Source organism: Metarhizium brunneum, chromosome 1 (assembly GCF_013426205.1).
Source record: "Metarhizium brunneum chromosome 1, complete sequence".
NCBI lineage: Eukaryota > Fungi > Ascomycota > Sordariomycetes > Hypocreales > Clavicipitaceae > Metarhizium > Metarhizium brunneum.
In genome coordinates this window covers 9,442,024-9,469,781 of record NC_089422.1, presented here as the reverse complement: position 1 = coordinate 9,469,781, position 27,758 = coordinate 9,442,024, and the positions used below count along the sequence as shown (strand labels likewise).

The following is a 27,758-nucleotide window of genomic DNA, read 5'->3' as shown; positions in this document are numbered from 1 at the left end:
CTTGCCACGCGCCATCACCAATAGCCAAGGTCAACAGAATCTTGGAGCCATAAGGCTGCAGCGCGATTCCGGGACAGCAAATATTTATTTCTGTATAAATGTCCTTAATTGTGTACTGATGGATATTACTTGAGTCGTTACCATTATTAATATATGAACGAAATGATTGGTACCGTAGAGCCATCTGTTGTCAAATAAGTGGTGGCCAAGATGGGGAAAGACGGCGTGAGGGTGACGATGTTGCATCGATTACCCAAATTCCTCCAACGCCCCGATCACAATTTTTTCCACGTGTATTAAAAGGAAATGAAAAGTCAACTAAGTCGAATGAATGCCTAGCGCGGCTCGGACCTTTACCCCAAGTCCATGCAAGCGACTCACCGGTTCGTTGGAAAAGACAAATCGCACATACTGATGTCCATGCTGAAGTCCCCATCCACGCATTCCCGTGGCACATACACCCTGCTGAAGCAACTTTTCAGAAGCTCCCTGACCCGTCAAGCCATAGTCACTCACACGCAGCAGTAAACTCCAGCCTCCAGCGGGAATGCCAACGGGAAGGCCGTCCAATTCAGACACGACCTTGTCGCGCCTGGCTTCAAGTTCTTGTACATAGCCACCAAGCGTGGTTTGCGACCTCTCGAGAGCAATGGCAACAGCATCTTGCCCAATGCCCACTGGGACGACGACGTTGGCCATGGAGACGAGAGCAACATCCTTCATCACCTCCTGCGGCCCAACAATCCAGCCAACCCGCCACCCAATCATCCGTAGTTCCTTGGCTGACGAGCCAATGGTAATGGTTCTCTCCTGCATGCCAGGGAGGCCAGCGGGATGCACGACTCGTCGTCCGTCAAAAACAAGCCGTTCCATGGCGGTATCGAGAAGAAGCCAGAGGTCGTTGGCCACGCAGACGTCGGCAACGGCCTGCCAATCCTGCGCGTCAAAGTAGCCGCCGCAGGGCATCGACGGAGACATGAGAAGCATCGCCCTGGTCTTGGGGGTTGCGGCATCCCTGAGAGCGCCGCGATCGAGCTTCCACGTTGCCCCTGGTCTAAACTCAAACGGCACATACTTGGGGACGCCGCCGGCCAGAACAATGCGGTTGATCAGGCCGATGTAGGTGGGGTCGGTGACGATGACCTCGTCGCCTGGTTCGATGGTTGCGAGCAGGACGTTGAGAATGCCAGACAGTCCGCCGGCCGAGATGACGCAATTCTGATCGGCAGAGTAGGCGACGCCGGAAAGGCGCGAGACGTGATCTGCCGCGACGCTGCGAAGGTGCCTCTGCCCGATAAAAGGCAGGTAACTGTTGTCGTCGTCTGTGGTGGCGGCGGCCTCTGTGCGAGCAATGGCTTCTGCATCGGGCGGAATGTCGGTATCGAGGTTTTCCAGGCGCAAGAGATGGTGGCCGTCGGCATCGCCAATGGCTCCCATTCTGTCGACTCCAATTCCTTGCATTTGCTGCACGCGCGCCGGGCGTTGTCGAGGCATGGCGTTCAAAGAAGGATTGATACCCTGTATTTTGTCCCTGCTTGTAGTCTACGCAGCCGCGATGTTTCTTTGCAGTCCGTGTCTTGCATGGTTGAACTTCAGTTTCAAGCGGGGTCAAGCTCGTTTGCATCGTGGCTTGCCAACGGTTAAGGTTTTCCGTCTAAGGCTCGGCAGTTGGCCTCTCGGAAACCACTGCGAATCCCGATTTATTCGTTGAGCTCGACGCTCTCGTGTGTCGCCAAGAATGCGCCATTTCCTGATGGTGCTTTATTCTGTCCACTTACACGCCTGATGCTCACAATGGAGCATATAGGGTGGCAGAGAGTCAAACGCGGGCCACAGTAGTTGTGAAATACAAAAGACCATGGTTCTTTTGGAAAAGAGACTTTTCCATGATGTAAATGAAGATCTGCGACTGCGAATGGTATCAAAGGGAACTATAATGGTGACATGGCAAGGCTGCAAGGCAACCTTGGCAGCTCATTCAGCTTTTCCCGCGCCATAGACCAAGACCAGGCGATGCAACCAAATTGTGATGAGACACGCAGTAGTGAAAATACACAGATTGTTTCTTTTAAAAGCGTCAAGCTGAATAACCGCTGTTGGGATCGGGAGCGACTTGCGGCATCTTGCTGGCGGCTTGTCGGCGGTAGCGCATCACGCCATTTGTCGGGGGGATGAGAGCAATACAAGCCTGCGGGACAGATCTGCTCTCAACATTGAAGAATTACCCCATATTACTTTCGTCTGATTCCGTCTGGTCTGCTGCTATTCGAAGCTTATCCAAGTTAACATTGAAGCTACCAAATGAACTTGACGCTAACGGAGAGCTGTGCACTCGGGGCGCTCGCCATCGGAGCGGGAATATGGCGGTTGCATGTATGACAATCTGCCATTGGCTCACCAATTTCTAGAGAACGGCATCAGAAATTAATAAACTTGAGACAAGTGAGAGAGCATGTCTAAATTCCACTTCACTTCTTTTTTCCCTCCTTGTAACCTTCAACATTCGCCGCGATAATGCCAGCGGTGCTTCACGGAGATGCCTCCAAGTTCTCGTGGCTTGCTCGTAACCATAGCACAACCACAGGGAGCAGTATCCAATAAAATCAGGGAAATTTGTGGCGTTCTAAAAGTGGTAAAAGAGATTTGAAAATGCACTTCTTCATCACGAAATCGTTGTCACCTTCAACATCCAATTCGCCGTGGGTGACCCAAAGCGGTGTAGTCAAATGGGATCTGTGAGACATGCATATTCCGTCATTGCTCGAGAGAATGAGCAGGTCAAGCTTCTTGAACTGCCGCGATTCCTCAACATTTGGTGTTCATCAGGAGCGTCCAAATGGTCAAGCAGTGTACTCCCTGCGTGGCATCGGCACCTAGAGGCAGCCTCGTGGTTGGGATCTCGATAGCGGAACCCAGAAGAAAAAAAGCAACAGCATTTGCGTAAATAACCAAATTGCATCATATTCGCAGTAATGACTGAATCCACGATGGTGTAAATCGTACAAGGGTAGCTGGAAGAAAAGGGATGCTGGCATAGAAGGCGCTTTTCACAGATATATAGTTGGATAAACTTGCTCACCCAAGCCCTATATCATTCCACAATCAAACACATTCTCATCATTTACTTGCTCAAACTACCTCGAAAGGCACTCAAAATGAGACGCAGCTTCCACTCTCTCCTGCTTCTCGCAGGAGTCGCCGACTTTGTATTGGCAGGCCCTGTGGACGGCAGTCGTACTGCTGCCAAGCGAGATCCCCTCGGCTTGAGTCTTCCTCCCCTTATTCCAGCAATTCCAGGTGTTACGGAGCCCTTGGCATCAAATGCTCCTCCTTTGCCTATCCTTCAAGTGCCAACGCCCCCAGTCGACAGTCCGCCCTTTGACGTGTCCAACATTCAGCCGAAGAAGATTGGCCACTTCTGGACAGGCGCTGGCGATAATACCCACAAGGATTTCTTGGTAACTGTGAGCTTGGATGATGTAAGAGACCTATTCCCAATGAATCTAAATAGGCCGTTTCTGACCTGTTGGATAGGATACATTTGGGACAATCATCCACATATCAGATGTTCCTACAAGCGGCAATTCTCCTCATCACCTGGGAACCTCATTGGACGGAAAGACTCTGGTTGGCGGCGGATTGCTCTCCCTTCTCAAAACCCAGGATACTGCTTTCTACTGGGATTCCAGTGATCCTTATCACCCAAAGTTTGCTCACAGCAACCGGGCTCTGCTGAGTTCCATCACTGACGAGATCCGAGCCAAGCCTGAAGGGTGCGTCACCTGGAAAACATTCTACACAACTAAAACTAATTCAAAGTGCTGCAGTGGATTTTTGATTACATACATGGGTAGCGCTGTGGGAAGCTCACCCGGACGCCTGGTTGAGACAGACGCCAAGGGCAATATTATTCATGAATGGCCAGAGGATGTCGAGGGAACAGTATGTGATGGACTGGAAATGAAATCAGAAGCGAAATTACTGACTTGAGCAGCTCAACATTCTCGGTGAACAGTTCACACCACACGGCCTGAGTGTCGACTTCAAGAACAACGTTATCCTCACTTCCGACTTTGTCGTTCCACTTAGCATTCTCAAACCCGTCTCGGCTCTTGGCATTCAAAAGGCAAACACGCTGCGTCTGTGGGAGCTTGATAGCCGCAAGATTATATCCACGATCCAAATTCCTCATGTGAGCAATTCGTCCCTCCGGAAGAAGCCGTGGGTTTGGTGATTAACCATACACAGGGTGGTGGTATCCAAGATGTCAAGTTTATTCCTGGAAACAAGGAGAGCGCCGCTCTAGCCACGTGAGTCAACAAACCATTATTAATACTAGGATACAAGATTCTAAAACAATGTTCTACAGTGCGGTCAATCCAGGCCAGGTCTGGATCATCTACCCATTTCGAAAAGATGCCAACGGCAAACAGGGCGTTGCTGAACTCTTCTATGATCTCGGGGACAAGGCCAAGGACTCTGTTGCCATTTACTCTGACATCAGCGACGATGGGAAGCTGGCATACTTTACTTTCACGTTGGGTAACCACGTCGCTGCTCTAGACATTTCAGACCTGAACAATGTCAAACGTCTGGACAACCCTGATGAGACCCAGCCCATCATTGGACCTCACTATGTGAAGATTTCCCCCGACAAAAAGAACCTCTTGGTCACTGGTTATTTCGTCCAGGCAGGAGACGTTAGTATAACCCGCTTTACTAATGGAATGAGAGCTGACGCGAGTAGATTTCCGTGCTCAACACCCCTGGAGATTACAAAGGCCATTGGATTGACATTCTCCCCGACGGCTCGTTGAACTTCAACCGAACCATTGACTTTGAAAACATCTTTACAAAGACCAGAGGTGGAGCTGTAAGTAACATGCCAGGCGTCACTCATTCCAAAACTAGTTGAAAGCATAAGCTGACTTGCATAATCACCAGCGTCCCCATAGCGTCGTCATCTTTGATCTGACCGACCCGACGAACCCGAAATACTACTAATTTTCCCTCATGCAGGAGAAGGGAGTGGTTGACGGGGGCTGTGACAAGCATTATATGCCATGCGAGTCCATTCCAGGTCCGCGCAAGCAATATAATACGGTAATTAGGCACCTTTTAGTTGGTAATATACTATTATAGTTCACTGTTGGATATTTAGGGATAGTTGATAAGCTTTGAAATAGAAATCGACCTTGATTTACCCCTCTACCTAGCGTGAAATGAAATGATTTAACTGAAAGCGAGTATACATCTCTCTCGCCGTGTATTATAATATGCCTCGGCTCCCAGTGTATACTTATTGCTAGAGAAAAACATCTTATGCTACAGACTCTATATGGTTGTCATGTTCCCGCTATTCTATGCTCCATGTGTACATATGCCAAACCCAAGTAAGAACCATGTTGAGATCAAAGACAATGAGAAGAGAGAATACCAGGCGAGTTCTATGACTCCAGCCACGAATTAATAATAAAAACTGTGAGGTATTGAGACGCGCTATGCACCAATTTACTTGTGACTGGCAAATGAGTGATTGCTGTTGACGCGGTCAATATTGTACGGATTGCCATCGTATAGTGTCGTGTCGGCAGCCGCTTGACCACGTGTCGAAGCGTGAGATTGCGTCGCCTTGATGGGGGAATATGTCGTCCCTTCCTCGCCCGTCCTGGTCTCCTCGTCGCTCGAGAGATCGGCACCCGTCTCGGTGGCGTCACCGTCCATCTTCTTCTCCACGACGGCAGGAGCTTCGGGGGATTGTTGACGTAGCTTCTCCATAAAGGCAGCCGACTCGGCAGCAAACTTGCACTTTGCCCGAATAGACGCACCGTACTTGTAGAACAGAAACGGGAACGGCACGCAGGCCAGGGCAAGGAAGGCTGGGATACAGGATGCCCAGTGGATTCCCAGGTTTTCGTACATTTTCCCCACGAACATGGGGAAGGCGGCTCCAAAGAGAGAACGCAAGACGGAGTTGGCTGCCAAAACAGAGGCGGCGAAAATCGTGTACGAGTCGATGAGATAGTTGAGGATGCTCAGGAACACCAGGACCATGCCGAAACCAAAGGGCACCCCCGCGAGGATGCTGACAATCCAGTGAACCGAGCTGGAATTCGTCCAGGCAAACCAGAACAAGCCGACGGGCAGGGCGATGGACCCGACCAGCGTGCCGGGCAAGCGGGCTTCGGGCGGTGCGTGGCCGCCGCACTTGCGCTGCGTCTCGATGTACCGCCTGTTCAAGGGGAGCGTAAAGGCTATGGCGGCAAGCATTCCCACCATGATGCCCAGAAAAGCCAACCCCCCGACGCCCTGGTTCCAACCACGATGCTGCTGGTACACAATGGGGAACGCACCAAAGAGCATGTACAGCGTGCCGTACACAATGGCCATGTACACCGAGAGAAGAAAGACGATGGGCTCTCTGAACAGCAGTATCCAGGGCCGCGAGAGCGCCGACTTGAACGACTCGGCAAACGTGACGCGGCCTCTGTCATGGTCCATCTTGCTGACGTAGTGCTTGCCCGTCATGCCAGACAGCCTGGCCGCTCTCCGGCGCAGGATGACGGGGGCGTACGTCTCGGGAACGAGGACGACGCCCAGAATCCACACGAGCCCCGAAAAGGCCGCCAGCAAGCCCATGACCCAGCGCCAGCCGGCGTCCATGCCCAAGAAGCCGCCGGCAATGGGGCCGAGGACCGGGCCGAGGAAGGGGGCGGCGGCGAAGATGGCGGTGGCCAGGCCGCGCTGCGCCGGCTCAAACATGTCGGCAATGGTGCCCCCGGCGTTGGTCAGGGGCGACGAGCCAAAGGCGCCCGCGAAGAAGCGCAGGATGCACAGCGTCCAGATGTTCTGGGCGCCGGCGCAGCCCGCGTTGAAGGCCGTGAGGCAGGCGTACGTGCCGGCGAAGAGGACCTGGCGCCCGAAGAGCTCGCTCAGGGGCGCCCAGAGGAGCGGCCCGACGGCGAAGCCGAGCACGAACAGCGAGACGCCGAGCGTGGCTACTTCCTGGCTGGCGCCGAACTCGATGATGATTTGCTTCATGCCCCCCGTGTACGCGGACGAGACGAGGGACACGGCGAGCGTGGCGACGGCCACGGTGACGGTGATGAACCATTTTTTGGCGTCGCTGAAGCCCATGGGGTTTCGGGGGTCGTTTGGCGTCCATTGCACCAGGTAGGGGTCCTCCTGGGTGCCCGATCCCGGGTATTCGTGGTGAAGGACATGATCAGTTACGCCTGCTTGGTCTATGACAAGCCGCCAGTAGGGAATCTTGTGCTGAAGGGCCGGTTCCTCGCCATCGCTGTGGCCGTGGCTGGCCGGTCTTGTTGCCATGGTGGTATCGCGGTGCGGAGCGAATCATGTATGTCTTTGGTTGGACTGTTTGCGAATGCCAAGCCTGGATGCCCGCATATTATATCGACACTGTCTCGGCATGGGGAATCAGATGCCACGCAATGGAGGGAGATGGGTTGGGGAAAGTCGCGGGCTATGAATGGGCGTTGTGTAAGCGAGGAAGCGTCTTTCATGTATGCCATCGGGCCGGGTTTCGTGGATAAATGCCGTGGCCGATGACTCCGTGCTCCGTAGTTGCGTCCACTTTTGTCCGTGGCAGACTGGGTGCCTTGAATCAACGTGGTCAGCAATGGCCTTGTGCGTTGGGCGTCCAACACATTTGTAACTCGGCCGCGACGCATTGGTCTTTGATCTCGGACCCTTGACGTGCCGCAAGTGGTGACGCCGAGTGTTGGAACATGGCTTCCACCGAGAAGCCAGCCGACAGTGATCATGTCCAAGTCGTTCCCGGAGATAGGGAAACAATGGCCATTTGTGCGGCCAATAACGACGGACACCAGGCCAAGGGTCAGACGGACCCAACCAGTCATCCGAAAAGACTGCATCCTAATCCAGACCTTTCAGGGTCCGGTTCAACATGGTTGGTTGGTTCCATGCTGGCTGTTGGCCGGTCGGTGAGAAGCCCGCGGAATGTCCGGGCCCGGCGCTCTCCAAGTCGGGTTAAAAAGTCCGTTGCAAACGCCGTCGACGTGATTGTGCCTCTTGTCAGCGCAAGGGATTTGTAACGAACACGCCGGGCCCTTGTTTCATAATATGGTAAAGTGTTGAGTTCTGTGGAGCTTTGTGGTGAATTGGCTGCATTACCAAGTCATGGCGGTTCTCTGTCCGAGTCCGAACTACAAAGCCACGATATTCATTCAGCTGGCGGCGTTTCCAAACGAACGCCGGACTTTGCTAGTCATCATGGCCGAGTCTAGTTTAAAACACGGCCCTGCGCATGGTGCTTACTGGTGGAAAAGTCGTACGAGGGGCGAACCATGGCCGTCCATGGCCGCAGGGGACTGACACAAATTGACCAACGCCTTCTGTAGTCGCGCCGTCTCGTCTGATGACGCAGTTCCTGAGGCTACAAATGGCAGATACATACAGCGCTTATGGATGTCTGGCCTGGCACCTCTTACCGCATGACAGCGGCGCTGGGCTTACGCGCCGTTCGAGATGGCACGATGGGCTATACACATTTTCCCGAGGGTCGTAAGATGCAGAAACATCCCCAACTGGCCATCAGGCCATGCTAGCCCATGAGGCCAAACACGTGGATTGACGAGGACACGCAAAGAGCAATCGCATCCACGGGGACAGCCTGTACGCACGAGTTCCGAGATGCAAATCATGACGAACAAGGTGGAGGGCAAGGGCGCCAGCCTCGTCGCTGCCAAATGAAAAAAAAAAAACATGTCGATGCAATCACAGGAGGTCGCGCAGACTCTTGGCAAGTAAGGTACTTTTACATCTAGAGGCTCGCGACGAGCTTGTCGCCCAGGGCCTTGATGCTATCCTCAAACTCAGTCGTCTTCTTTGCCTTCCAATTCGCACCGCTCTTGCCAGGCACGGTATCGCTTCCAGTGAAGCCAATGTAGAGAACATCCTTGGGATCGTGGCCATTGTCGCCGGAAAGGCCCTCGTTGGGGAAGCAGAGCTTGCCAAGGGCCAGCGACGCCTCGCCGGTCGAAGTGAATCCGTTGGTGTCGCCCCAGACGCCATAAAACTAGAAACAAAGTTCTTGTTAGCAATTGGATGGCGGCGACGGACCGGAGCCGGGATACTTCGCACCAATTGGTTATTGCACACGACGGCCATAATGCTAAGGGGCTTCATCCCCTTGCTCTGCGGGTTGAAGGACGGGCTGGCGCCCTCGTTTCCAAAGACGACGTACGGGTGGATGTTGGCATCGAGATCGGGAATTCCGTACGTCTTGACGGTGTCCTTGAAGGACGTCTGCCCCTGGCCACTGGGGTCGTTTGCGCAGCCGCCGGCCGAGTTGTTGGCGCCGTCGCAGTCAATGTCCATGTTGTCATAGTTGCCGCTGCTCCCCTTGAGGAAGATGGCGTTGGGGAGATCTCCGCAGTAGGCCGCGCCGCCGCTGAAGGTTCCTGAAAGTTTCTTGGAGCATGTCCCGGCCTGTGTGGTGTCTCGTCTTAGCGACCGGCACGTGCTGTCGCCTGCGTTTGCAACATACCTTGTGCTGATCATAGATTTTCTTCAGATTGGCGGGGAGTTGGTAGGCAGAGGCTACGGCGCCGAGGGTGGCCACGGCAAAGAGACTGGCTGAACGCATCTTGAGTGTGGTAGCGAGACGGTGTTTGTGTGAATCTTGACCCGTCAGGCGTCTGGTATTGCAAAACTTGTACAGCCAGCCTACTTATATACGTGCGTGTTGGACCTCGAGCCATTCAATGATTCTTCCACTTGGCCATAACTTGGGACGACGGCCTATGCCGTGGCCATCCCCGGACGGGTGAGCCATGGATGGATAATTCGAGACCCAAATGCCGGAACTATCCTCGAGTTGGAATCGTCGCTGCTGACACCTTGGGGGAGGACTCTGGTCTAGCCCTTAGCCACTCTCAGCCCGGTCTCATGCCGGCCTGGCAGTCAGTCGTCTTGATGGACCCAAAGCATGTTGAAAAGGGGAAGGTAATTGCGCCGATTTTTGGGGATTGGAGGAAAATAAGGACCTTGATCGGGGTCAGCAGGCCTTGCCGTGTGCGGTTGTAACGTAACTTGTCTCTGAAAAGCGGGACTTGTCATTACAGGACAGTCAGACCTTGTGTTGTAAACTGCTCCAGGCCAATGTATGGTACCGCGAGTAGTGGGAGTCAATCAATTTGATACATGCAGCTCTGGTAATGGTGTTCCAGGTGCTGTTCGCTGGGATTCCCACGTAAGATGGCAGATGTTGGTGGATAAATTCCCAACATTGAAACCCGCCCAGTCTTGTCTTGCCTGTCATCATGGCGAGAATGCTACGCCTAGACTGGGGCTTGCAATAAACGCAGCCTTGACATGGGCAGGTATTAGCAGTATAATCAGGACTGATGTTTCAGTACTAGAGTCCGTACAGTCCAAAAATATAAACTCCAATGTTGGAGACATAGTCTGCGCTCCTTGGCCGAGACTCCGCCTACCCTATGGAGTACCAGAGCCGGAGTGCAGGGCATCCATCGGCAACACACTTCAATATTGCTTTGGGAGCAGATGCTAAGCACACTGGGTGGTGCCATCCAAATGTCACCGGTGCGCCAGTCCCATGTGTCAAGCAGCTTCAACTTGTCTTGTCATGCATTTGGGGGTGAGACAATGGAGAGAGCAAGAGCCATACCGTCTCAATTATCGGGTCAACTCAGTGAATGCGACCGACTTGACCCCACGTGAGATGTACAGTCTTGCACGCAAGTCTTGTTCACTCTGGACACCATCCGTCTTGATGTGAAGGAAAGGAGGAGTTGTGTATAAGGGTTGGTGCAACAAGAAACGCCCAAACCCTTGGTGAATTTACATTTATTCATGTTTCCAGAATCGGAAATGGATATGATTTTGGAAGTAAGATAAGATACTCGTCTCCCCAACCACTAAAAACCGGGTGTGACCTCATAACTTATGCTGAGGCACTACTCGCATGAGATGAGAGCGCTCGGCAATGAGGTCATGCCTCCACGGATTATTACTAGTTCCGCGTCTCCTTTGGGACTATTCTTAACCATTTCCATGCAGTTAGTTGCCTAAATAGTAAGTTACAAGCCTGCTTCACCTGATGAAACTGTCACCGTCAAGGTCCCACGTGGGGGCAAACCCGTCAAGATCAACCAGACGTCTGGAGATGCCAAAAACAGGCGCGATCAACCACGTCGCTTGGTCTCCAGGAACGTTGCAGCTCCTCATTGGACGGCGCAAAAGGCTCCCGGTGCGAACAAGTCATTCGGGTGGGAGGAGATCGACACCCCGCCGCCGTTCCTGGTGCTCGTAACATGATGACCCGATGCGGAATCATTCAGGGCAAGTAACTTGGGTATAGTTGAACGGTTGGTAAGAATATGCCTATACTGGGCCTGATGATGGACGACGACTGCGGATATATTTCGCATTTCAGGAGTCTGAAGTGGTGCGCCTGTAATAGAACCATGGAACTCTGTGGCATTCCCATTTGTCCATGACCTGTTTCTGGCGTGACATGGATGTCGATGTGTCTGCCAAGGCATTATTCCCGTTCGCATTGACTGTATCACTTCATGTGTCGTGTTTATTGTTAACGACCCGCCGCATTAGGAAGGTATCCCCATCGCTCCCTAGCTTTGAAGCTGGCCCGTGAATAATGAATGGCACCAGTTGACAGTATGAAGCGTGGGGGATAGTGACATTAACCCTGATAACCCCTTTTTGGAAAACCAATATGGTAACATGTTTGAACTTGTTGGTACTCTGGAGACAAAAGAGAATGAGGAGCAAAAGGGATCGGGAGGAATATAAAATGCTTCTTCCACCGACGTCTTTCTAGTCGGATCCCATACTTCAGCTCATCAAGACTTGCACCGAATCTCAACTAATCAGCTATTCATACCTCCTGGGCACGTCCTGTATAAGCCAACAAGATGAAAGCCTCCCACGTTATCGGCGCCTGCCTGGGCATGGCCGCATTTGCCGCAGCACACATGGAGATGAAAGATCCTCCTCCCATCCGCTCCGGCTTCAACCCCTATACAGGCTGGGACATTGACTACGACATGATCTCGCCGCTGAACTCGGACGGAAGCGACTTCCCCTGCAAAGGCTACGCCAGATATCTGGGCACGCCAAAGGGCAGACCGGTAGCAACTTGGACCGCGGGCGGCACCTACTCCATGACCATCAGCGGACGCATCCCTCACGACGGCGGCAGTTGCCAGGCCTCGGTTTCCTACGACCGCGGCAACTCGTGGAAAGTCATTCGCTCGTGGGTGGGCAACTGTCCGGTCCTGGGCGACTCCAGTTACAGCTTCACTCTGCCCAGCGACCTGCCCGCCGGCGACATGCTCTTCGGCTGGTCCTGGTTCAACAACGAGGGCAACCGCGAAATGTACATGAACTGCGCCGCCATCACGGTCAAGGCCGGCAACAAGTGGGCGCAGCGCGGCGCCGCAGACTCGTACCAGAGCCGTCCTGCCATGTTTGTCGCCAACGTCGGAAACGGCGTCTGCACGTACGAGGGCACCGATGTCGAATTCCCCCAGCCCGGCCCTGACCCCGTCCGCACCTCGCGCAGGCCTCATGCTCCTGGGCATAACGGCTGCGGAAACTGGGGTGGTGACTATTGAGCGTGCATCCCGGAACGGTTTACAAGTTGCACATGTGTAAACAACATTTGTACATGGCCAGACGCACAAGCACAAACTGCGGCCCTTGTTGTTGATACTTGACTCTTCTTCTTGTATGGAATTGGGGCGCCAACCCTGTATTTAGTCATTGCTAGGACGCCCAACGTATATATAATTTTTGAAATGAATGGCCATTTTGTCATTATGTCGACTGTTTTACACACACTTCCCCCGTGCGTATGGAGTCGTGTGGTTATCGGAGCACCAAATAAAGGCTCTTGCAAAGGATTCCTCAGCCGCCTCCCTGTGTCTCGAATCGCACGTGTATCCCATCCATCCCTCCCTGGTGGCGTTGTTGCAAAACGAAACACAGCAGTTGGTAATTTTGGCAACCCAGTCGTAGCTGTGAATGTCGAAGTCAAAGTCTATGCCGCCTTGTTTGTCCCGAACGATGGCAGTATATGCGCCGCTAAACTTGTTCCTAGAGAACCCCTGGAATGCAAAGCCCTGATCAAACGACGTCTCGTTGTACAAAAACGTGGCTGAGGGAGTCGCAGATGCGCTTGCAGAGGAGGCAGTAGATGAGGCTGTTGGTGTGGATGGCGTCGGTACTGGGCTATGAGATGGTTTAATAGCCGTGACTTTGTAGAGAGTTGATTCCAGAGATTGGGGCCAAAACTTACGTCGAGGCAGTATTTGCGTCCGATGAGGACTTTGACTTTGAAGAGATGACTCCTCCCGCAACACCACCGACGACTGCGGCAACCACGACAGCAAGCAAAAGCCCGAGCAAGATGAAAAAGACGCCGCGCTTCAAGCCTAGGATTCTTCCTCCTTTGTTGGGTAACGGAGGGAGCGGAGCGTCTGCCGCTTTCTGCGCTTGCCATGGTTGATGCGGCGAAACGCTCGGCGTGTTCCCTGCTGGCGCTATTGCGCTCTCTAGATTTTGGCATGTTGCGTACTCTGCGGGCACTACCTCCTTATCCGTCGCATTCCCACCATTGTCCTCGCTGTTTGTATTCTGGTGTGTGTAATGAGCGCTCGTGTGATCCTGGAAGCGCTGTTGCCCGTAGTGTAAGCCTTGTACTGAGTTGGCGTCTAAAGGCGACATGAGCTCAACAACTTCGGGGGCGTTGGCATCATGATCGTAGCATGGGTCCGGACTGTTGGGGCTAACTGCCGAGACAGGCCCGGGACTATAGTTTGGTGGCTTGTCGTCGTAACTCGACATGTTGGCAGCTGTGATGAGACAAGAGTTTGGCTGGTTATAACTGCGGACTGGACCCGGGCACAGGGCGAAGTCGAGCGCGAGAGAGGATGGAATAATTCGACTCAGTCCCCTCGTCTGTATCTATATGAAAACTGCTTTTTAGTAAATTTACCCGGCGCGTCTTAGCTAGAAATCCGACAGGGGATTTTAATATCCAGCCCCCACCTAGTCATGTCAAGTTGCTGGCAGGTTTTACAGGGGTTTCCTTTAACATCTTGCAGACTATCTTTTCGAAACTACAAAAAGACGCCAGTTTGTTTATACTCCAGATTCTCTCATTTATTCACCTTTAGAACATGCTACATCTAATGCATTATTATACAAGCCACTTCCAAGGCAAAGCATTCCGATTTTGGAGCCAGACAGAGGACAACTCTGCGCTGTGATATTCATAGACCATAACGCATAGGACCCCAGACATGAAGTGCATTGGTCTCGCAGAGGTAGGCGAATCGAGTCAATGATCGTCCTCGACCTGGGCAAACCAAGGAGGTACTGCTACCAGCGGAAAGGCGCCATGTAACCAATATCTGCAAGTACCATCCGTACCCTACCTGGGGTTTCCTGTGCCTGGGTGGATCTTTTCTATCAGCCGCAAACCAAGGTTAGTTGAGCCATGCGAGTGAGAGCTGCTCCGTACAACAAACTTGCAGGATGGGGGGAGAGTCATGGAACTCCTGTGTGGTCAAGTTGCTAGACATTTCACATGCAATTATGAACAGACTTGAGAAGACGTCAGAATCAGGAATCACCTTATATCCATCTCTACAGATGACTGAGATAGGGTGCCATATGGTTGCATACCGAACGCCAAGTCTTCAGTGGCGTTCGGGCGTTGAACCAGGCTCGGTAATCGCACCGACCATTCAGACGAGCGCGGGTGTAGTCTACCAAATCGCGGTCAAGTCCGATCATGTCTCAATTTTGAGATGCGTTTTGATTCAGCTGAGCGACAATCAACATCCAGCAGCACAGCTTTTAGGGTTGTGCTCAAGGTGATGCAATCATCACCAAACGCTTGTTCAAGGTGGCACAGCATGCGATGGTCATCCAAGCCAGCGCACATCTAAATTGGGTTCAAGGGTCTGATAGGGCTGCAAGGCGCGGAAGACGAGCTTGAGTGGTGACAGGGATCAGAGAAGACCTTCATGTCGCGAGTTGAAGTGGTTACAAGTCAGCGCGCTGCTGGGGCCTCCGTGGATACAACAGCACTGTCAACTCTTCTTTCAATGTTCCGTGTCCTTTTTGGAGTTGGGAAACGAAGGCAATGGCGACAACCAAAAGCCAAAATAGCAACCGGCTGAGCATTTCCTGAGCGAACAGAGGCCCCGGAGTCGGATCCGGTTCCGTCTTTTGTCAATGCCGCCTGACCAAAGTTGGCATGGAGCTTTTCACACCATGGACCAACAGTTGAAAAGTCGGCGAGGCTTAAATGTGGTATTACAAGACAGGGGATTCGGTACTGCACGTTTGGATATTAGTATACAATTTTGACCAAGATTGGTGGTACGGAAATGTCCATAGGTTGAGCCCACATCCAAGGCGGTCATGTCAAGTCTGGTCGATTCCACTTGGCGAATAATCCTGATAGTTCCAACGCGTCCAGTACAAATGAGATACAGAGATGACTGAATTGTCAAATATAAAATTGAGTAGTCTGGAGATTGCGGCGACTCGAGTCTGCTATATTTGTGGAGGCATCGAAGCCATCGACGCCAAAATTGTTGAGCTCGTCGTGCCATAGCAGAGCTCTTGGTTCCGTATATTGCAGAACAATATTTACACCGCCGCCAGGGCGTACTTTGCGTCCGTGTTTGGTGTTTTTCTAGTCGAAAGTGTTTTTCGGCTGTCAAAATACTGCATACAAGGCACGCTTCAAGTCAGCAAGAACATCCCTAGCCCGCGTGACTGATGGAATTCGCTCACAGCCCCTTAGATCGCAATGCTCGTCGCAATGGAACGCACTGGAGGTTGACCTTATTTTGCCACAAACTTCTCAATCACCACATAACCATCCCATTTGTCCTTGACCATCATGTCGCGGACCTTGTTAGGTTCTTAGTCATCCTCAGACTCAACATTGCTTTGGGGTCAACGGCGACGAATTCATGACCGACTACAAATTACACGGCTGACTGACAAACGTAAACGGCGGTCTGGCACTGATCCTTGCGCCGCGGACAAATCTCCTTTCTCTCGTATTGAGGATCCCTACATATGTAGTACTTGACTGTTCTGCTACAGTACCACCGCTGCATCGGGATGGCGACTGTGGCCCATGCAACAGCCCATTACGCCGAGACGGCGAGACCGATGAGATTGAGAGCAGCTTCGCCAACACACGAATCCGAATTGGCACCATGGCATGGCTGTGCCTTGCCATCATTCTCCCAACGGCCTGGCCAGTAGCCCGCCGCAAGGGTTTCGAATTGTTCCATTTTGCCCATTTTCTCTTCTTTGTCTTCATGGTCTGTGCTCTGATACACCCGAAAAACGGGCCAGAGTTTCTGCTGCCTGGCTTCTCGCTCTGGGCCATTGACCGCATCCTCTGATTGTACCACAGCTTCCGGGCCATCGAGATAGCAGATATCGCGCACTTGGAGGGCCAAGTGACCAAGTCTACTGTCAAGGGCATAACCATCACTCGCCCAGGTCAAGTGGTTTCGGTTCAGCTTCCTGGTGTATCATTTTGGAACTGGCATCCGTTCACGGCGGTGCGTCCACCTGGGCATACTCCAATGCCGTCAAGTCTAATACGTCGACGCGGACACAGGCAGCGAGCACCAGCCGTCCGTGGGCGAGGCGCATCAGTCGGCGAATCACGGAGGCAAGCTTCGGCCAAGTGGTCCATTTGGGGCCGGTCGTTTGGACTTTGATTCGTCTTCTGTTGTCGTGTTAAGTGCGAGTGGGATCGGTATTACTCCTGCTGTTAGCACCATGTCATCAATCGTTTCCTTACGGCATTCTTTGACCAGACGCAGCGTTACCCTTCCGCCGGGCATTGTCGACATCCACCTTATCTGGGTGGTCAAAAGCGTTCAGCACTCAGCCTGGTTCAAGAAGGAACTTCAAGCCCTCCATGACGTGACATCACAGCCAGGGTCGACGGTCAGGCTGTCCATCTCGCCGCATCACACAGAAACCGGTAGCACAGAAGCCACGAGCCAACAAGAGGAAACAAGCCGTGCAGAAAACACCGAGTCCATGCCTACATGGTGGACCATCTCACTAGGCCGGCCAGATCTTGATAGTGTCTTTCAGGGACTCGAGGAGCAGCGTGCTGGATGTGATGTCGGCGTCAGCTTGTGCGGGCCCAACGAAATGGTCAGACGAGCGAGGAATGCAGCCGTAGGTGCTCGACGACTGGCTTATTCCATATTGAAGGCGAAGTATTCGAGCGACGAGCACGCCAGCCGTGTATCACCCTATTTGAACGCAACTCCGCAGGACGATGCCACGTTCAGCCTTGTGAGGCCGGACAAAGTAGCTTGTACATAGTACACGACAGCCATTGACAGGCCGGGGTTTGGGCCGTCGTCACCTCAACCCAGTCGGAGCCTGCTCGATTGGGCGCGAGACGTGGTGCAATTTTCCAGGGGAATCGGCCTCGAAAGATTCGCCGTCATGGTTTTGCAGAGGAGATGGGTTCAGCGGGTGCTTGAAGAGAAGCTCAAGGCCTCGGAGGAGTCGCGGAATCCAGTCGCGGCGCCAAAGGAAAAGCCAACAACGGCTGACAGTTTCTTCCACAGCCACGGCGACCCTCCATCGCCCAGTCAGGTTAATGAGCTCAACTCGTGCGCGCACTGACGGCTGAGCCGTTGGCGCAGGGCGCCACAGCGGCAGTTGAATAAGCCAACAATGAAGGTCTTGTTAGATGCCGACTGGGGGTTCCGGCTCGAGGGCGTCACGTATTCCAAAGTCAAGATACGGCACGGCGTGCGGGATAGGAACATGATGTGTCACTTTGCGGGAATGATGCCAAGCTGTACGCTGTATGAATCTAACCAAGACACTCATTACACCATGGGGAATGACATGGAGGCAGCATTAGGGGAGCTTATGGGCGACCCGAAAGCGAAGAATCGGTCCGGAATGCGCTTGCGTACCAGAGGCAATTGAACCAGTTGACAAGAAAGCCGAGCCCATCTACAGCTCTGGATAGAGAATACTGCCTGGCGTACATGTCATCCTCCCATCTATCAACTTTGTGCCTCACAATATGTAAGAACAAGGTGAAGCCAACAGCCAATGTGGCCATGAGGATGGAAACAGGAAGCTGCTGCAGGTGAAGGCAACGGCGTTGCTTGTGGGATAACTTGTCAAGTTGGCACGCTCTTGGCCGTCGTGATGACAAAACACCATGTTTACGTAGCACGCGCCTGCACGGATGGGATGCAGGGATCATACATAGGGTCAGCAAGTAACAAAGATGAACTCGAGGCATTTGTCCACAAACGGCAATTGACTTGATCATCAAGTTCATGTTCCACGGCTCGGTAGATCCGTCGATGGCCTCCACCCAAATAGCGAGCGGGTGTCCCTGATGAGAGTAAACGCTACGCCTAGCCGCGTCGTCATGCAACTTCAAATGGTCAATATTATACATGTACTGGGAAAGGGCCAGCGCTGCTTGTTCCAGCCTGGGTACGGGTTCGAGGTGGCAGCGCAACCACGGAGTCGGCCAGAGACGTCCGGTGCACGTTTGCAATTTTCTCTCCTCCTGTGCGGGAGTCCCGCGCCACCGTTCCCTCATCTCAAGCGTCGTGGCGAGTCGACAAGATGGTGGCGTCAAAGCGCAGTCGTCCCAAATTTGCATCTCCGTGTGGTTCGTGTCGCTTGACTCGATGCAGCCCCAAGGAGCCGCTGGCAGCGTGAGCATCGCCAAGATGACGGAAGGATTCGCAAATTGCCGAGAGCACGCCATGAGTAGGAGCAGGTACCCGGCCACGGAACTATACTAGTACATAGAATATACCACGGCATATTCGCGCATGCTATTGACTCCTTGTTGGTAGGCAAATATTCCGCGACAGACTATACTCCTATTGCGATGCATTCTGCGGCGCGTCAGCCCCTGGTGAAGACTCACGACGATGTTCTTCCCTGCCATAAATACGGAACAAGGGAGAGAATGGTCAAGCGGCCGCCCGATCCCACCGGAGGATCGACTCTCAAGCGCTGTCCGTCATTAGTCAACGCGCGCGACCGACACAACCGGGCCGTATATTGAAACTCGCCCACTTGGGTGGCTAAATTCTGAGACGGTCTGGTCTGGTGGCCACTGACTCGAAAAGGGGTCAACGGTTGCGAGTGTGGACGAATCGTGTACGCATTCTTTCCTTGATCTGGACTATTCATCATGTTAGAGCCTAGTTAATAATAAATATATGGCGCCAAGAGAAAAAGATGTTTTAATCTCATTAATACAAGTGAGTCCCACCGGATTGACACGTCTTGTATATTATTGATGAGGGCTTCAATGTTTGCTCGGAATTACCTACGACCCACTCACTGTATTTACATGATGAGCATATGCAGTCAATATTATGCCATCAATCAATCTGCGCGGCGGCAACGTGCTACCCTTGCCACGTCACTCTCCATCTTGATAACATGAATAGCATCTGCCTTCATTTCGGCGCATCGGGGCACTTTATGCAAGCGGCATAATCGTAAGATTCTCCATAGCAGTAAGGCTACACATTACGCGTAGAACATGGAGCACCCATGACCCATGAGGCATGAGCACTTGGCAGCAGGGGCTGAAGATTGATAGTAGCCGTATTTGTTCATCCAGTGACCTTTTCGTAACTGCCTCGATTGCGGACAAGGTTTCATCGCACACCATGGACCCCACAAGGCCGCGATTTGCTTGATTCGGGTTGTGGCTCAGCAATCGTCAAGCGCGGTGCTGACTCAAGCCGCCAACTTTGGGCGCACATCATGGTTCAACTGGCCTTCCTGTTAGAAACTTCTTGGCTCCCACTCGGCTTACACGCCCGGGTTGGCGACTCAAGAGACCCTGTGATGATATTATCGAATGGATATATATTGTTGACAATGTCTCCTCCTAACCCGGGGAATATACCTCATCACCATCACACCAACTCCAACTCCAACAAACACCTTGGCACCATCTTTCCACTCATTGTCATTTTCTTTAGCACAACTTGTCCATTCATTACCACATATTCACAATGCGCGCCGGTGTCCTCCCCTCCTTGACTGCTCTGGGTGCCGTCGCCAGTGCTTTGCCGGCTACCGACGGCGCCAACGGCGCCAACGGCAACACGGCCGCCGGCACCGATGTCATCATCAACGTTCCCCAGCTCTACCCCGAGAGCGCCGATTTCAACAAGAAGAACGGCTTGACCTATTTCAGGTATGTCTGCGAGAGCAGTTGCTTGCTGGGAACGTCGGTGGAACTAATACCATTCCCTCGTCTAGCAAGCTCTACAACGCCGCCGTTGCCGTCGTCGACGTTTCCAAGGACAGCGTCGTCGACACCATCACGTTTGATCGCACAGACGTGGCCGAGTTCCACGCCAGCGGTGTCGAGATTGACCAAAAGACCAACCAGTTGTCAGTCACCATCAACGCCGGCATCGCCTTTGATACCGCCGGCGCCAATGTCAGCGGCGACAACTTCCTCTACAAGGTCGACCTGAACGGCGACAAGCCCAAGGAGCTGTGGCACGCCAACCTTACCGCTGTCACCAACGGAGCCTACGGGGGCTGCCAGGACATGGTCCACGACACCTGCGGCAACACCTTTGTCGTCTGCACCTACCCCGGTGCCATCATCAAGGTCAACGCCGACGGCACAAAGGCCATCCCCTGGTACCTGAGCAACTACACCAAGCCCGGCACGAGCCCCATCTTGCCCGGCCTCACGGGCATCGTGGCCAGCGGCGACCTCCTCATCGCCAACGACGCCCAGGCCAAGCAGCTCGTCAGCTTCAACAAGCGCGACTCCCTGGGCAAGCGCGTCGTCATCCCCGTCACCGGCCTGACCGGCGAGAGCGGCGACGACGGCGTCTACCTGCCCGAGAAGTACGGCGGCAAGGTCCTCCTGACCCAGCTCAGCACCGAGGGAACCAACGTCTTCGTCTCCAAGGACGGCTGGAAGTCGGCCGAGTTTGTCACCAAGATCGCCAGCGCGTACACCCCCCAGGACAAGGGCGGCTTTGCCGTGGCCACTGTCCAGATCCAGGACAAGATCTACGGCGTCATTGAGTACTTCCTCGACGACAAGAACGGCGGCCTCGCCGGCAACCGAACCAAGTTTGAGCTCGAGGACCTGACCACCAAGATTGACCAGGCGGTCCAGGGCAAGATCTAAGGGACGGGCGAGCATGGGACATTTTCAATGGCAAAAGCAGTTTTCCTTGTGTACACCTAGAGCATAGATAGACGGAGCGTCCGATCGGAACATTGAAATTCAATTGACGAGTTTGTACTGGTAACTTGTAATTCTTTATCTATGCAAATATGAAGCGAATAGAACCTGCCTGCTATGTACGGAGTAAAAGGGGGGAAAGCCCTGCGGCATACCAGACTCCACGATGAAACCAGTCTTGTAGATAGTATGCGCCCACTGACCGACTTCACCGGCATGACGACCACCAATCGCCTTGCTTGACACATTGGTAAGGAGGAACGCACTGAGTAGGACCGGAATAGCCCTCGCCGCCGCACTAGACGTCGCCACTGTGTGAGCTACCGCGCGAGATTTTTCTTTCCCTCAAAGAGCACATGGATAAAACTCACCTGACCCCACTGGGGAACTGTGCCGCCGGTAGGCGACGCTGTCGGAGAGGACACCGAAGTCGAAGATGGCATCGTGGTCGCGGTCGGGGCCGGAGCTGTTGCCGGCGTAGAACTCGGAGGCCCCGACGACGCGCAAGGCGCTCCGCTGACGAGGATGCTCTTTGCCTGCTGCGCATACGTGCACCCGTCGTTGACATTGGCATCCGAGAAGCCCGCGCTCCACATCATGATGCCGCCGAAATGGGCGTCGCTCCTGTACTCGCCGACAATGGCGGCCAGTTGCTCCGGCGCGGCGTAGTACTGCGCGCCGCTGGGCGTGCCCGTCGACGCCAGCGGCGAGGCCGGCACGCCAATGAAGATCTTGGCACCGGCCGACGGCGTATCGGCGATAAAGGACGTCCAGTTGTTGTAGTTGAAGGGGGCGTTGCCGTTGATGCCCAGCGCGCAGGGGACCGTGTAGTTGTTGTTGTTGTAGAACTGGACGTAGAGATGGTCGAAGACGGCGTTGCTGATGATGACGCCCATGTTGGGCTCGGGGATGGGGCACTGCGGCGCGCCGGTAATCAGGTACGTGTTGGACTTGTCCGACGCAAAGTTGGAGCGTAGCTTGGCAATCATGTACTGGTAGTACTGGCTGCTGCCGCCGTTGACTTCGATGTCGAGGTCGAATCCGTTGACAAAGTTGCTGCCAAACGGCCGCTGCACCGTCTTGTTTCCAGAGTTGCCGTACGAATCCCACAGGTACTGGCCTATTTGCTCGGCCTGCGCCTGTGTCTGGAGGGAGTAGGAGCTTGTCGCGCCGCCGAGGGACAGGATGATCTTGACACCGGCCGACTGGCAGGTGTGTATGGCTGCGGTCAGGGCTTCGCAGTTTTGACCCTGGCCGGACGTGCTGATGTAGCATGATTGGCCTGTATGAGGTTAGAACTGGGACATTCGAAAACAGGGGAAAGGGAAAATGAATAGAAAAGCTGGTCAGGGGGGTAGCCTGCTGCCTACGAGATGCGGCGTATTTCTATACATGTATAGATAGATTCGTAGCCTCTCCAGAGTCCATACGCTCTCGGCTTCCATGAGAGTGGTGAATTTAAAAAAAATTAAAAAATTAAAAAAAAATAAAACTGACCTATAGTCCCTGAAGGTATGTTGCCGCCATTTCCAAATTGATATAGAAATGCAAGAACCAAAACGTCGATTCCGGAATTGGGTTGGCAATACGCCGCGAGGTCGTTATTCTCGATCGTACCGCCGCCGTTCTGCCCCCAGTAGACGACGTTTTGCGCTCCGGGTGCTTGTCGCGGCTTGACTGATGTCTTGTCAGTCAAGGGCACTCCGGCCGCCAGACCAGCAAGGCCAACGCCGACGAGAGCGCGTAGATGATGCATATTGATAATATACACAATATAAAGACGGTAAAAGATGTAACATGTACAGAGAAGGGAAGAGAATATACACAAGTGCAAACTACCAACTTGACGTGCAATCGCCTACCATGTGCAATACACGATCGTCCATCCGCGGTCGATTTGGGCGTGTTATATATCATTTTCACAAGAGTCATCCATCCAGCGCACGAGGAGCCCGGCTACATACCAAGCTCCCAAATCGACACGTGGAACGGCATTGCGAGCTGAGAGACACGCGAGACAGCACCACGTTTAGGAGGAGACGTTGCATGGACAGGAATGAAGCTGTGTCATCCATCTTCAATTGCCTCCCCGTGACAAGCCCGAGGAGCGTCGAGTGACAACGTGAGGCACACGGCGTGCCGAGTACCCGTAGTCGCTTTTGCCGTGTAAGCCATCAGCCATTCGTGGGGGAGTTTTGCAGGGACTAGCTGATGCGTCCCTGAGCGATGAATGTTCCTGCGTTGGCTCGAGTGGTTTCATTCGCCTTGTCGGGCACGAGGATCTGATGTCTTGCCTCGGGGCACACGAGCGTCTAGCGAGTTGGAGTCGCGAGTTCCATATGACCTGCCACGGGCCACATGGACATGGATCAATTACATCTGGTGTAGGCTAGTGAAATAACAGTCGGTGGCAGGATAGATTTACCCACCGACAAGTATACACTAATATGCCTTACCCGTTGACAACTAAGTGGGTTAGTTGCCAACGGCTCAACTAGTATATTATAGTTTGAGCGCGATAGCCAGGTACCTGATCTGGTTAATACCAGACCCTTTGCCTGCCACTGTAAAAAATGAGAAACAGCGCTAGTTACACGGAGGATCATGGCCTTGTGAACTTGACATTTAAAGTCAATTGTGTCCTGTCTGCACGACAGGCATGTTACCAGCCATATGTAGACTTTTGCGACACCAGGCGCCGTGACGTCAATACTGCAAAGACGCAACAACACGGGCGCGGACAAGCAACAAGGCTTCAAGTCCATTTCGCATGCATACCACGTGTCTTTTCAAAGCTGGGGCAAGACTTTAGTCTGTAGTCAACGATTGATGCCATTACACCTTCCCATTCCAGGCATTCACTAGGCTATCTCGGGACGGTCTCAGTTTGGACTCATACCACGCGCTCCTCCGTCACCCCTTGTCTGGCAGCAAAGATGCCTACGTAACGTGTCTACCCTGTCAAGCTGGTGCGTAGAAAAGTGCTTGCAAACTAGTGTACCCGACACACGGCGCGATGCAAGGTGACACGGCGGCTCCCAAAGGCATCTCAAAGGATATATATTCACAAACTGTACTACACTCTCCGTACGCGTCCTCATCCTAGTAGGCCGGCGGCGAAAGCATGTTTCTAATCATGGTTCGGAAGCGGCCGTGACCCGAGGCATCGCTGCTCTGGCTCGACCTGCGAGTGATGGAGTTGGTCATCTCGCTGCCTCCAGTCGACGGGTGCCTCGTTGCGACGACGCGGTTGGACATGTCTAGCTCAAATCATGGGTAACCGTGGCTGTCATTGCTTTGGTGGACGGCACTTACGAGAAACCCCGTCGCCTTTTGCCGCGGCAAGCATCGCCTCGTACTTTTCCTTTGCTTTGATCGAGGCCGAGGATGGCATGATGGATAAAGTTGCTTTGATCTTTCTTTGTTTCTGGTGGATGGACCTGCTCAAGAGTTGCCGTGTGGGGTCGAGTCCTCGAGAACGATGCGGAGGTGTCTGGAGCTTTATAGGTCGCATGTCGTGATGGCTGCTGGCTTTTTGCCTCTGGCCAGTGATGGACGAGTGGCGTACAGCAACTCGCTTCTTATTGGGTTGGTGTTGTCAAGTTGCTGCACGCGACACAATTACAGTACCAGCTATTGAACAATAACTGTGCTCGATAACAAATATGTGCCGTGGACTGGGCGAGACCTTGGTAGTAAAGGGTGCGTCTGCGGTGTCACATCTGTGAGAAGATGCAGAGGCGCCGGCCATCTATTAGTGGGAGAGTGTGAACAATTCATGTACCCTACATCACATACAGCAAAAGCGCGCCTTGTACACAGGTTCAATGACCATTTTACTCCTTCAATCTTGATAAATACTAAACTGTTCTACCTGCCTGTGTACTCGAGACGTCTCCATCACGCATCACCAGCCCCTCGGACGGTTTGGGGCTTGTAGACGTGAACCAGCTTTGACACCCATGGCACCCTAGTTGTACGATGAAGCATTGGGGTCGTCCGAGATTTCTAGCAAAGGGTCTGCCTTGAAGTTGCTGCGCTGGTATGAGCTGGCAGAGTCGTCCTCGGAGATTTGGAGCAAAGGGTCCGCCACAAAATGGCTGCGCTTGTTGACATCGTAGGAGCTGTCTTTACCATCCTTGTCAATAGTCAAGAGCTTATCGCTCTCAAAGACACCTGGATGAATATTGGTCAGTCAAGAGCTACCCACGCACGAGTTTCATCAGGGGAGGGGATGCCGTACCTGCTGGTGCAGCCGCTGCGAGAGTAGCGAGCAAAGGAAGTATGAAGCGCATAGTCACCAGCGTTGGGATTTTGTGAAAACAAAAAGAGAGAGAGAGAGACTAGCTCAACAAGAAAAGAGTAGTCCTGGGCTATGCAGACGGGTTAAGGTTATTTGTATTGTGTGGAGTTTATTATTTCGACAGTATGCCCATTGCTGGGCTGTAGCACAAGAAGCCGCGCAAGCACGGCATATATATCCCTTTTTACGTAGCATGGCCACCCGGAATCAGGCAACTGCACGACCTTCCCGTTGCGAAGTTACATTGCAGGCCGACTGGTTGCATCGAGTAGAAAGACGCACGACTTTGTCGTCGCAAAGTCAAGATACATGTTGGGATCGGGCGATTTGTGAACTGACCCCGTTTCGGCATGCATGTACCAAGTATAAGCAAAACGATGCCCGAAAATTTGCCCAGTGGTACGTGTTCCGGCCGTCGGCAATGTTGACATGAGAAACAATTTCACATTGTCCTTTGTGCTACGTACTGGCCTCCAAGATGAAACATGCATTCTCATTTTGGCGACAACACACGCCAGAGCAAACACGCAAACACGATTTCGACGAGCAAGACAACGATGAAGAGGTCAGTGGCCATCTCCTCGACCAGCGGCTTCGAAAGCTGGCCGAGCCTAGGCATCATTGGAGGCACCTAGCTCCGTGGCTCTTGTTTCACGGAGCGATTGTGGCCACCTATATTCTTCTTATTCCATATATTCTGCCCACATCTTATATTCAACGTCGACAAAGCTGCGTGTCCAAATTCAATTATTACTGTAACTCTTCCTGCCACAAAAGCCGAAATAGCCATCATGCCCAACTACTAACATTTGCATGACATAGCACCGATAAACGAGGCGATACGAGAGGAATATCTAGACGTCAGGTTCAACGGGTCCTTGTGGTACGACTCGCCTTACAAAGGACCGCCAACGGCCGAGGTCGAACAAGCGTGGCAAGATCTCATGGCATGTAAGGACATACGTCGACGGCACAAGCTGTTTCTTGACAAACCTCCCGCTCTAACATTTGGCCAATACACACAGACGGAACCATTCGCGTCACGGCCGACGACATCAGCCGCATCGGACACAATCTCACGGCGGTGCAGTTCCCCGAGGCCGCCGGGGGCGGGTATCTCGCCGTGGCCATGGGAACACACCAGATACACTGCCTGCACTTCATCTGGCAAGACCACCACGCGGCCTTCTTTCCCACGACGCAGGCAAACAAGGAGGGCGCGTCGGAAATGTACGAGCGCCACTACGAGCACTGCATCGACTACATTCGCCAGACGCTCATGTGCAACTTTGACCCGGGCATCATCCCGTACTACTGGGTGAGGCAGCACAACCAGCCTACCCCGGACGGCAACACGCGACACAAGTGCGCCGACTGGGACGCTCTGCAGTCGTGGTTGAAGCAGCGAGCGGTGCCGATCCCGGACGGGTTCGAGTGGCATCAGCCGCCGGATGCTGTGCCGCTGCCCGAGAACCCGTAGCAGTCGATGTGAAGCGGTTCACATGGGGCTGGGATGACTGACGATCTCGGAGGGTAAATGATGGAAATGGTGCGAGCCGTAAGCGACATGCAGGCTGGGGGCAGGTATTATATCGTACAGGGTACATGGTGCTCAACGTTCCAACATGGATGATGGAACCAACGTGCAAGTTGGCTCGCAGCCGTCGTTGGCAGACGCCGGAGCCAGTCATGCTGACCGACCCAAATCTTGGATTCCGCAATGGCTACCGAGTACGGAGTACCGCCTAGAATATTCAATTCATTTACATATTGGCACAACGAGCCCCTTGCACCAAGTGGCGGTGGTGGTTGTCCCGTGCCACACTCTGTCCCAAGTGCCGAATCAAAGCCCCGTGGTGTACATACATACTTGAAACGTTGGCCACAGGTAGATTCTCTCATGCAGAGTGCCGCGTTGGGGGCGCTGCTGCGACCTTGTTCTTTATAGCCCTGCCCATCTTGGCACCGATCATGGCTAGTGAGCCGTCTGGTGGATTTTGTCCGGAGTTTAACTGACGGGACGGAAATGATGGCTCCACCATGCGGAGCAGAGTTGGACCAACACAGATAACTCGACATCGAATATGTACGGCTTACGCAGCGACTCGGGAAGCCAAGCAGGCGAGTGGTGGTTTCCAAAAT

The 27,758-nt window shown here is 53.2% G+C and overlaps 13 protein-coding genes across 13 annotated transcripts; 6 read left to right on the top strand and 7 right to left on the bottom strand.

The window, feature by feature from the left end:
- Positions 1-318: 318 nt before the first annotated feature.
- Positions 319-1,494, bottom strand: aruH_0 (Arginine--pyruvate transaminase AruH; the record flags this gene model as incomplete). Its single annotated transcript, XM_014685736.1, has 1 exon — positions 319-1,494. The coding sequence occupies one exon, from the start codon at positions 1,492-1,494 to the stop codon at positions 319-321; it is 1,176 nt and encodes a 391-aa protein (XP_014541222.1).
- A 1,661-nt stretch (positions 1,495-3,155) lies between these two features.
- Positions 3,156-5,004, top strand: G6M90_00g029480 (uncharacterized protein; the record flags this gene model as incomplete). The annotated part of the gene is made up of 8 exons (XM_014685737.1): positions 3,156-3,479; positions 3,535-3,773; positions 3,828-3,942; positions 3,995-4,192; positions 4,249-4,310; positions 4,370-4,700; positions 4,748-4,873; positions 4,945-5,004. 8 exons carry the CDS (start codon positions 3,156-3,158, stop codon positions 5,002-5,004), a joined length of 1,455 nt encoding a protein of 484 aa, XP_014541223.1.
- A 507-nt stretch (positions 5,005-5,511) lies between these two features.
- mdrA_1 (Major facilitator superfamily multidrug transporter mdrA) lies at positions 5,512-7,332 on the bottom strand (the record flags this gene model as incomplete). Its single annotated transcript, XM_014685738.1, has 1 exon — positions 5,512-7,332. One exon carries the CDS (start codon positions 7,330-7,332, stop codon positions 5,512-5,514), a length of 1,821 nt encoding a protein of 606 aa, XP_014541224.1.
- A 1,474-nt stretch (positions 7,333-8,806) lies between these two features.
- On the bottom strand, positions 8,807-9,631 carry csn_0 (Endo-chitosanase; the record flags this gene model as incomplete). Its single annotated transcript, XM_066130031.1, has 3 exons — positions 8,807-9,061; positions 9,127-9,474; positions 9,533-9,631. 3 exons carry the CDS (start codon positions 9,629-9,631, stop codon positions 8,807-8,809), a joined length of 702 nt encoding a protein of 233 aa, XP_065985704.1.
- A 2,311-nt stretch (positions 9,632-11,942) lies between these two features.
- G6M90_00g029450 (uncharacterized protein) lies at positions 11,943-12,644 on the top strand (the record flags this gene model as incomplete). The annotated part of the gene is made up of 1 exon (XM_014685740.1): positions 11,943-12,644. The coding sequence occupies one exon, from the start codon at positions 11,943-11,945 to the stop codon at positions 12,642-12,644; it is 702 nt and encodes a 233-aa protein (XP_014541226.1).
- Positions 12,645-12,860: 216 nt separating this feature from the next.
- Positions 12,861-13,875, bottom strand: G6M90_00g029440 (uncharacterized protein; the record flags this gene model as incomplete). The annotated part of the gene is made up of 2 exons (XM_014685741.1): positions 12,861-13,260; positions 13,328-13,875. 2 exons carry the CDS (start codon positions 13,873-13,875, stop codon positions 12,861-12,863), a joined length of 948 nt encoding a protein of 315 aa, XP_014541227.1.
- A 2,976-nt stretch (positions 13,876-16,851) lies between these two features.
- G6M90_00g029430 (uncharacterized protein) lies at positions 16,852-17,721 on the top strand (the record flags this gene model as incomplete). The annotated part of the gene is made up of 2 exons (XM_066130030.1): positions 16,852-17,372; positions 17,433-17,721. The coding sequence occupies 2 exons, from the start codon at positions 16,852-16,854 to the stop codon at positions 17,719-17,721; spliced, it is 810 nt and encodes a 269-aa protein (XP_065985938.1).
- Positions 17,722-17,772: 51 nt separating this feature from the next.
- G6M90_00g029420 (uncharacterized protein) lies at positions 17,773-18,033 on the top strand (the record flags this gene model as incomplete). The annotated part of the gene is made up of 1 exon (XM_066130029.1): positions 17,773-18,033. The coding sequence occupies one exon, from the start codon at positions 17,773-17,775 to the stop codon at positions 18,031-18,033; it is 261 nt and encodes an 86-aa protein (XP_065985671.1).
- A 2,078-nt stretch (positions 18,034-20,111) lies between these two features.
- On the top strand, positions 20,112-21,256 carry TRI14_1 (Trichothecene biosynthesis protein 14; the record flags this gene model as incomplete). Its single annotated transcript, XM_014685743.1, has 2 exons — positions 20,112-20,296; positions 20,362-21,256. The coding sequence occupies 2 exons, from the start codon at positions 20,112-20,114 to the stop codon at positions 21,254-21,256; spliced, it is 1,080 nt and encodes a 359-aa protein (XP_014541229.1).
- Positions 21,257-21,521: 265 nt separating this feature from the next.
- Positions 21,522-23,069, bottom strand: chi2_0 (Endochitinase 2; the record flags this gene model as incomplete). The annotated part of the gene is made up of 3 exons (XM_014685744.1): positions 21,522-21,611; positions 21,685-22,595; positions 22,811-23,069. 3 exons carry the CDS (start codon positions 23,067-23,069, stop codon positions 21,522-21,524), a joined length of 1,260 nt encoding a protein of 419 aa, XP_014541230.1.
- Positions 23,070-24,415: 1,346 nt separating this feature from the next.
- Positions 24,416-24,707, bottom strand: G6M90_00g029390 (uncharacterized protein; the record flags this gene model as incomplete). The annotated part of the gene is made up of 2 exons (XM_066130028.1): positions 24,416-24,573; positions 24,629-24,707. The coding sequence occupies 2 exons, from the start codon at positions 24,705-24,707 to the stop codon at positions 24,416-24,418; spliced, it is 237 nt and encodes a 78-aa protein (XP_065985572.1).
- Positions 24,708-25,283: 576 nt separating this feature from the next.
- On the bottom strand, positions 25,284-25,608 carry G6M90_00g029380 (uncharacterized protein; the record flags this gene model as incomplete). The annotated part of the gene is made up of 2 exons (XM_014685745.1): positions 25,284-25,489; positions 25,557-25,608. 2 exons carry the CDS (start codon positions 25,606-25,608, stop codon positions 25,284-25,286), a joined length of 258 nt encoding a protein of 85 aa, XP_014541231.1.
- A 486-nt stretch (positions 25,609-26,094) lies between these two features.
- cctO_2 (Cyclochlorotine biosynthesis protein O) lies at positions 26,095-27,096 on the top strand (the record flags this gene model as incomplete). Its single annotated transcript, XM_014685746.1, has 3 exons — positions 26,095-26,371; positions 26,439-26,567; positions 26,642-27,096. The coding sequence occupies 3 exons, from the start codon at positions 26,095-26,097 to the stop codon at positions 27,094-27,096; spliced, it is 861 nt and encodes a 286-aa protein (XP_014541232.1).
- Positions 27,097-27,758: the final 662 nt, after the last annotated feature.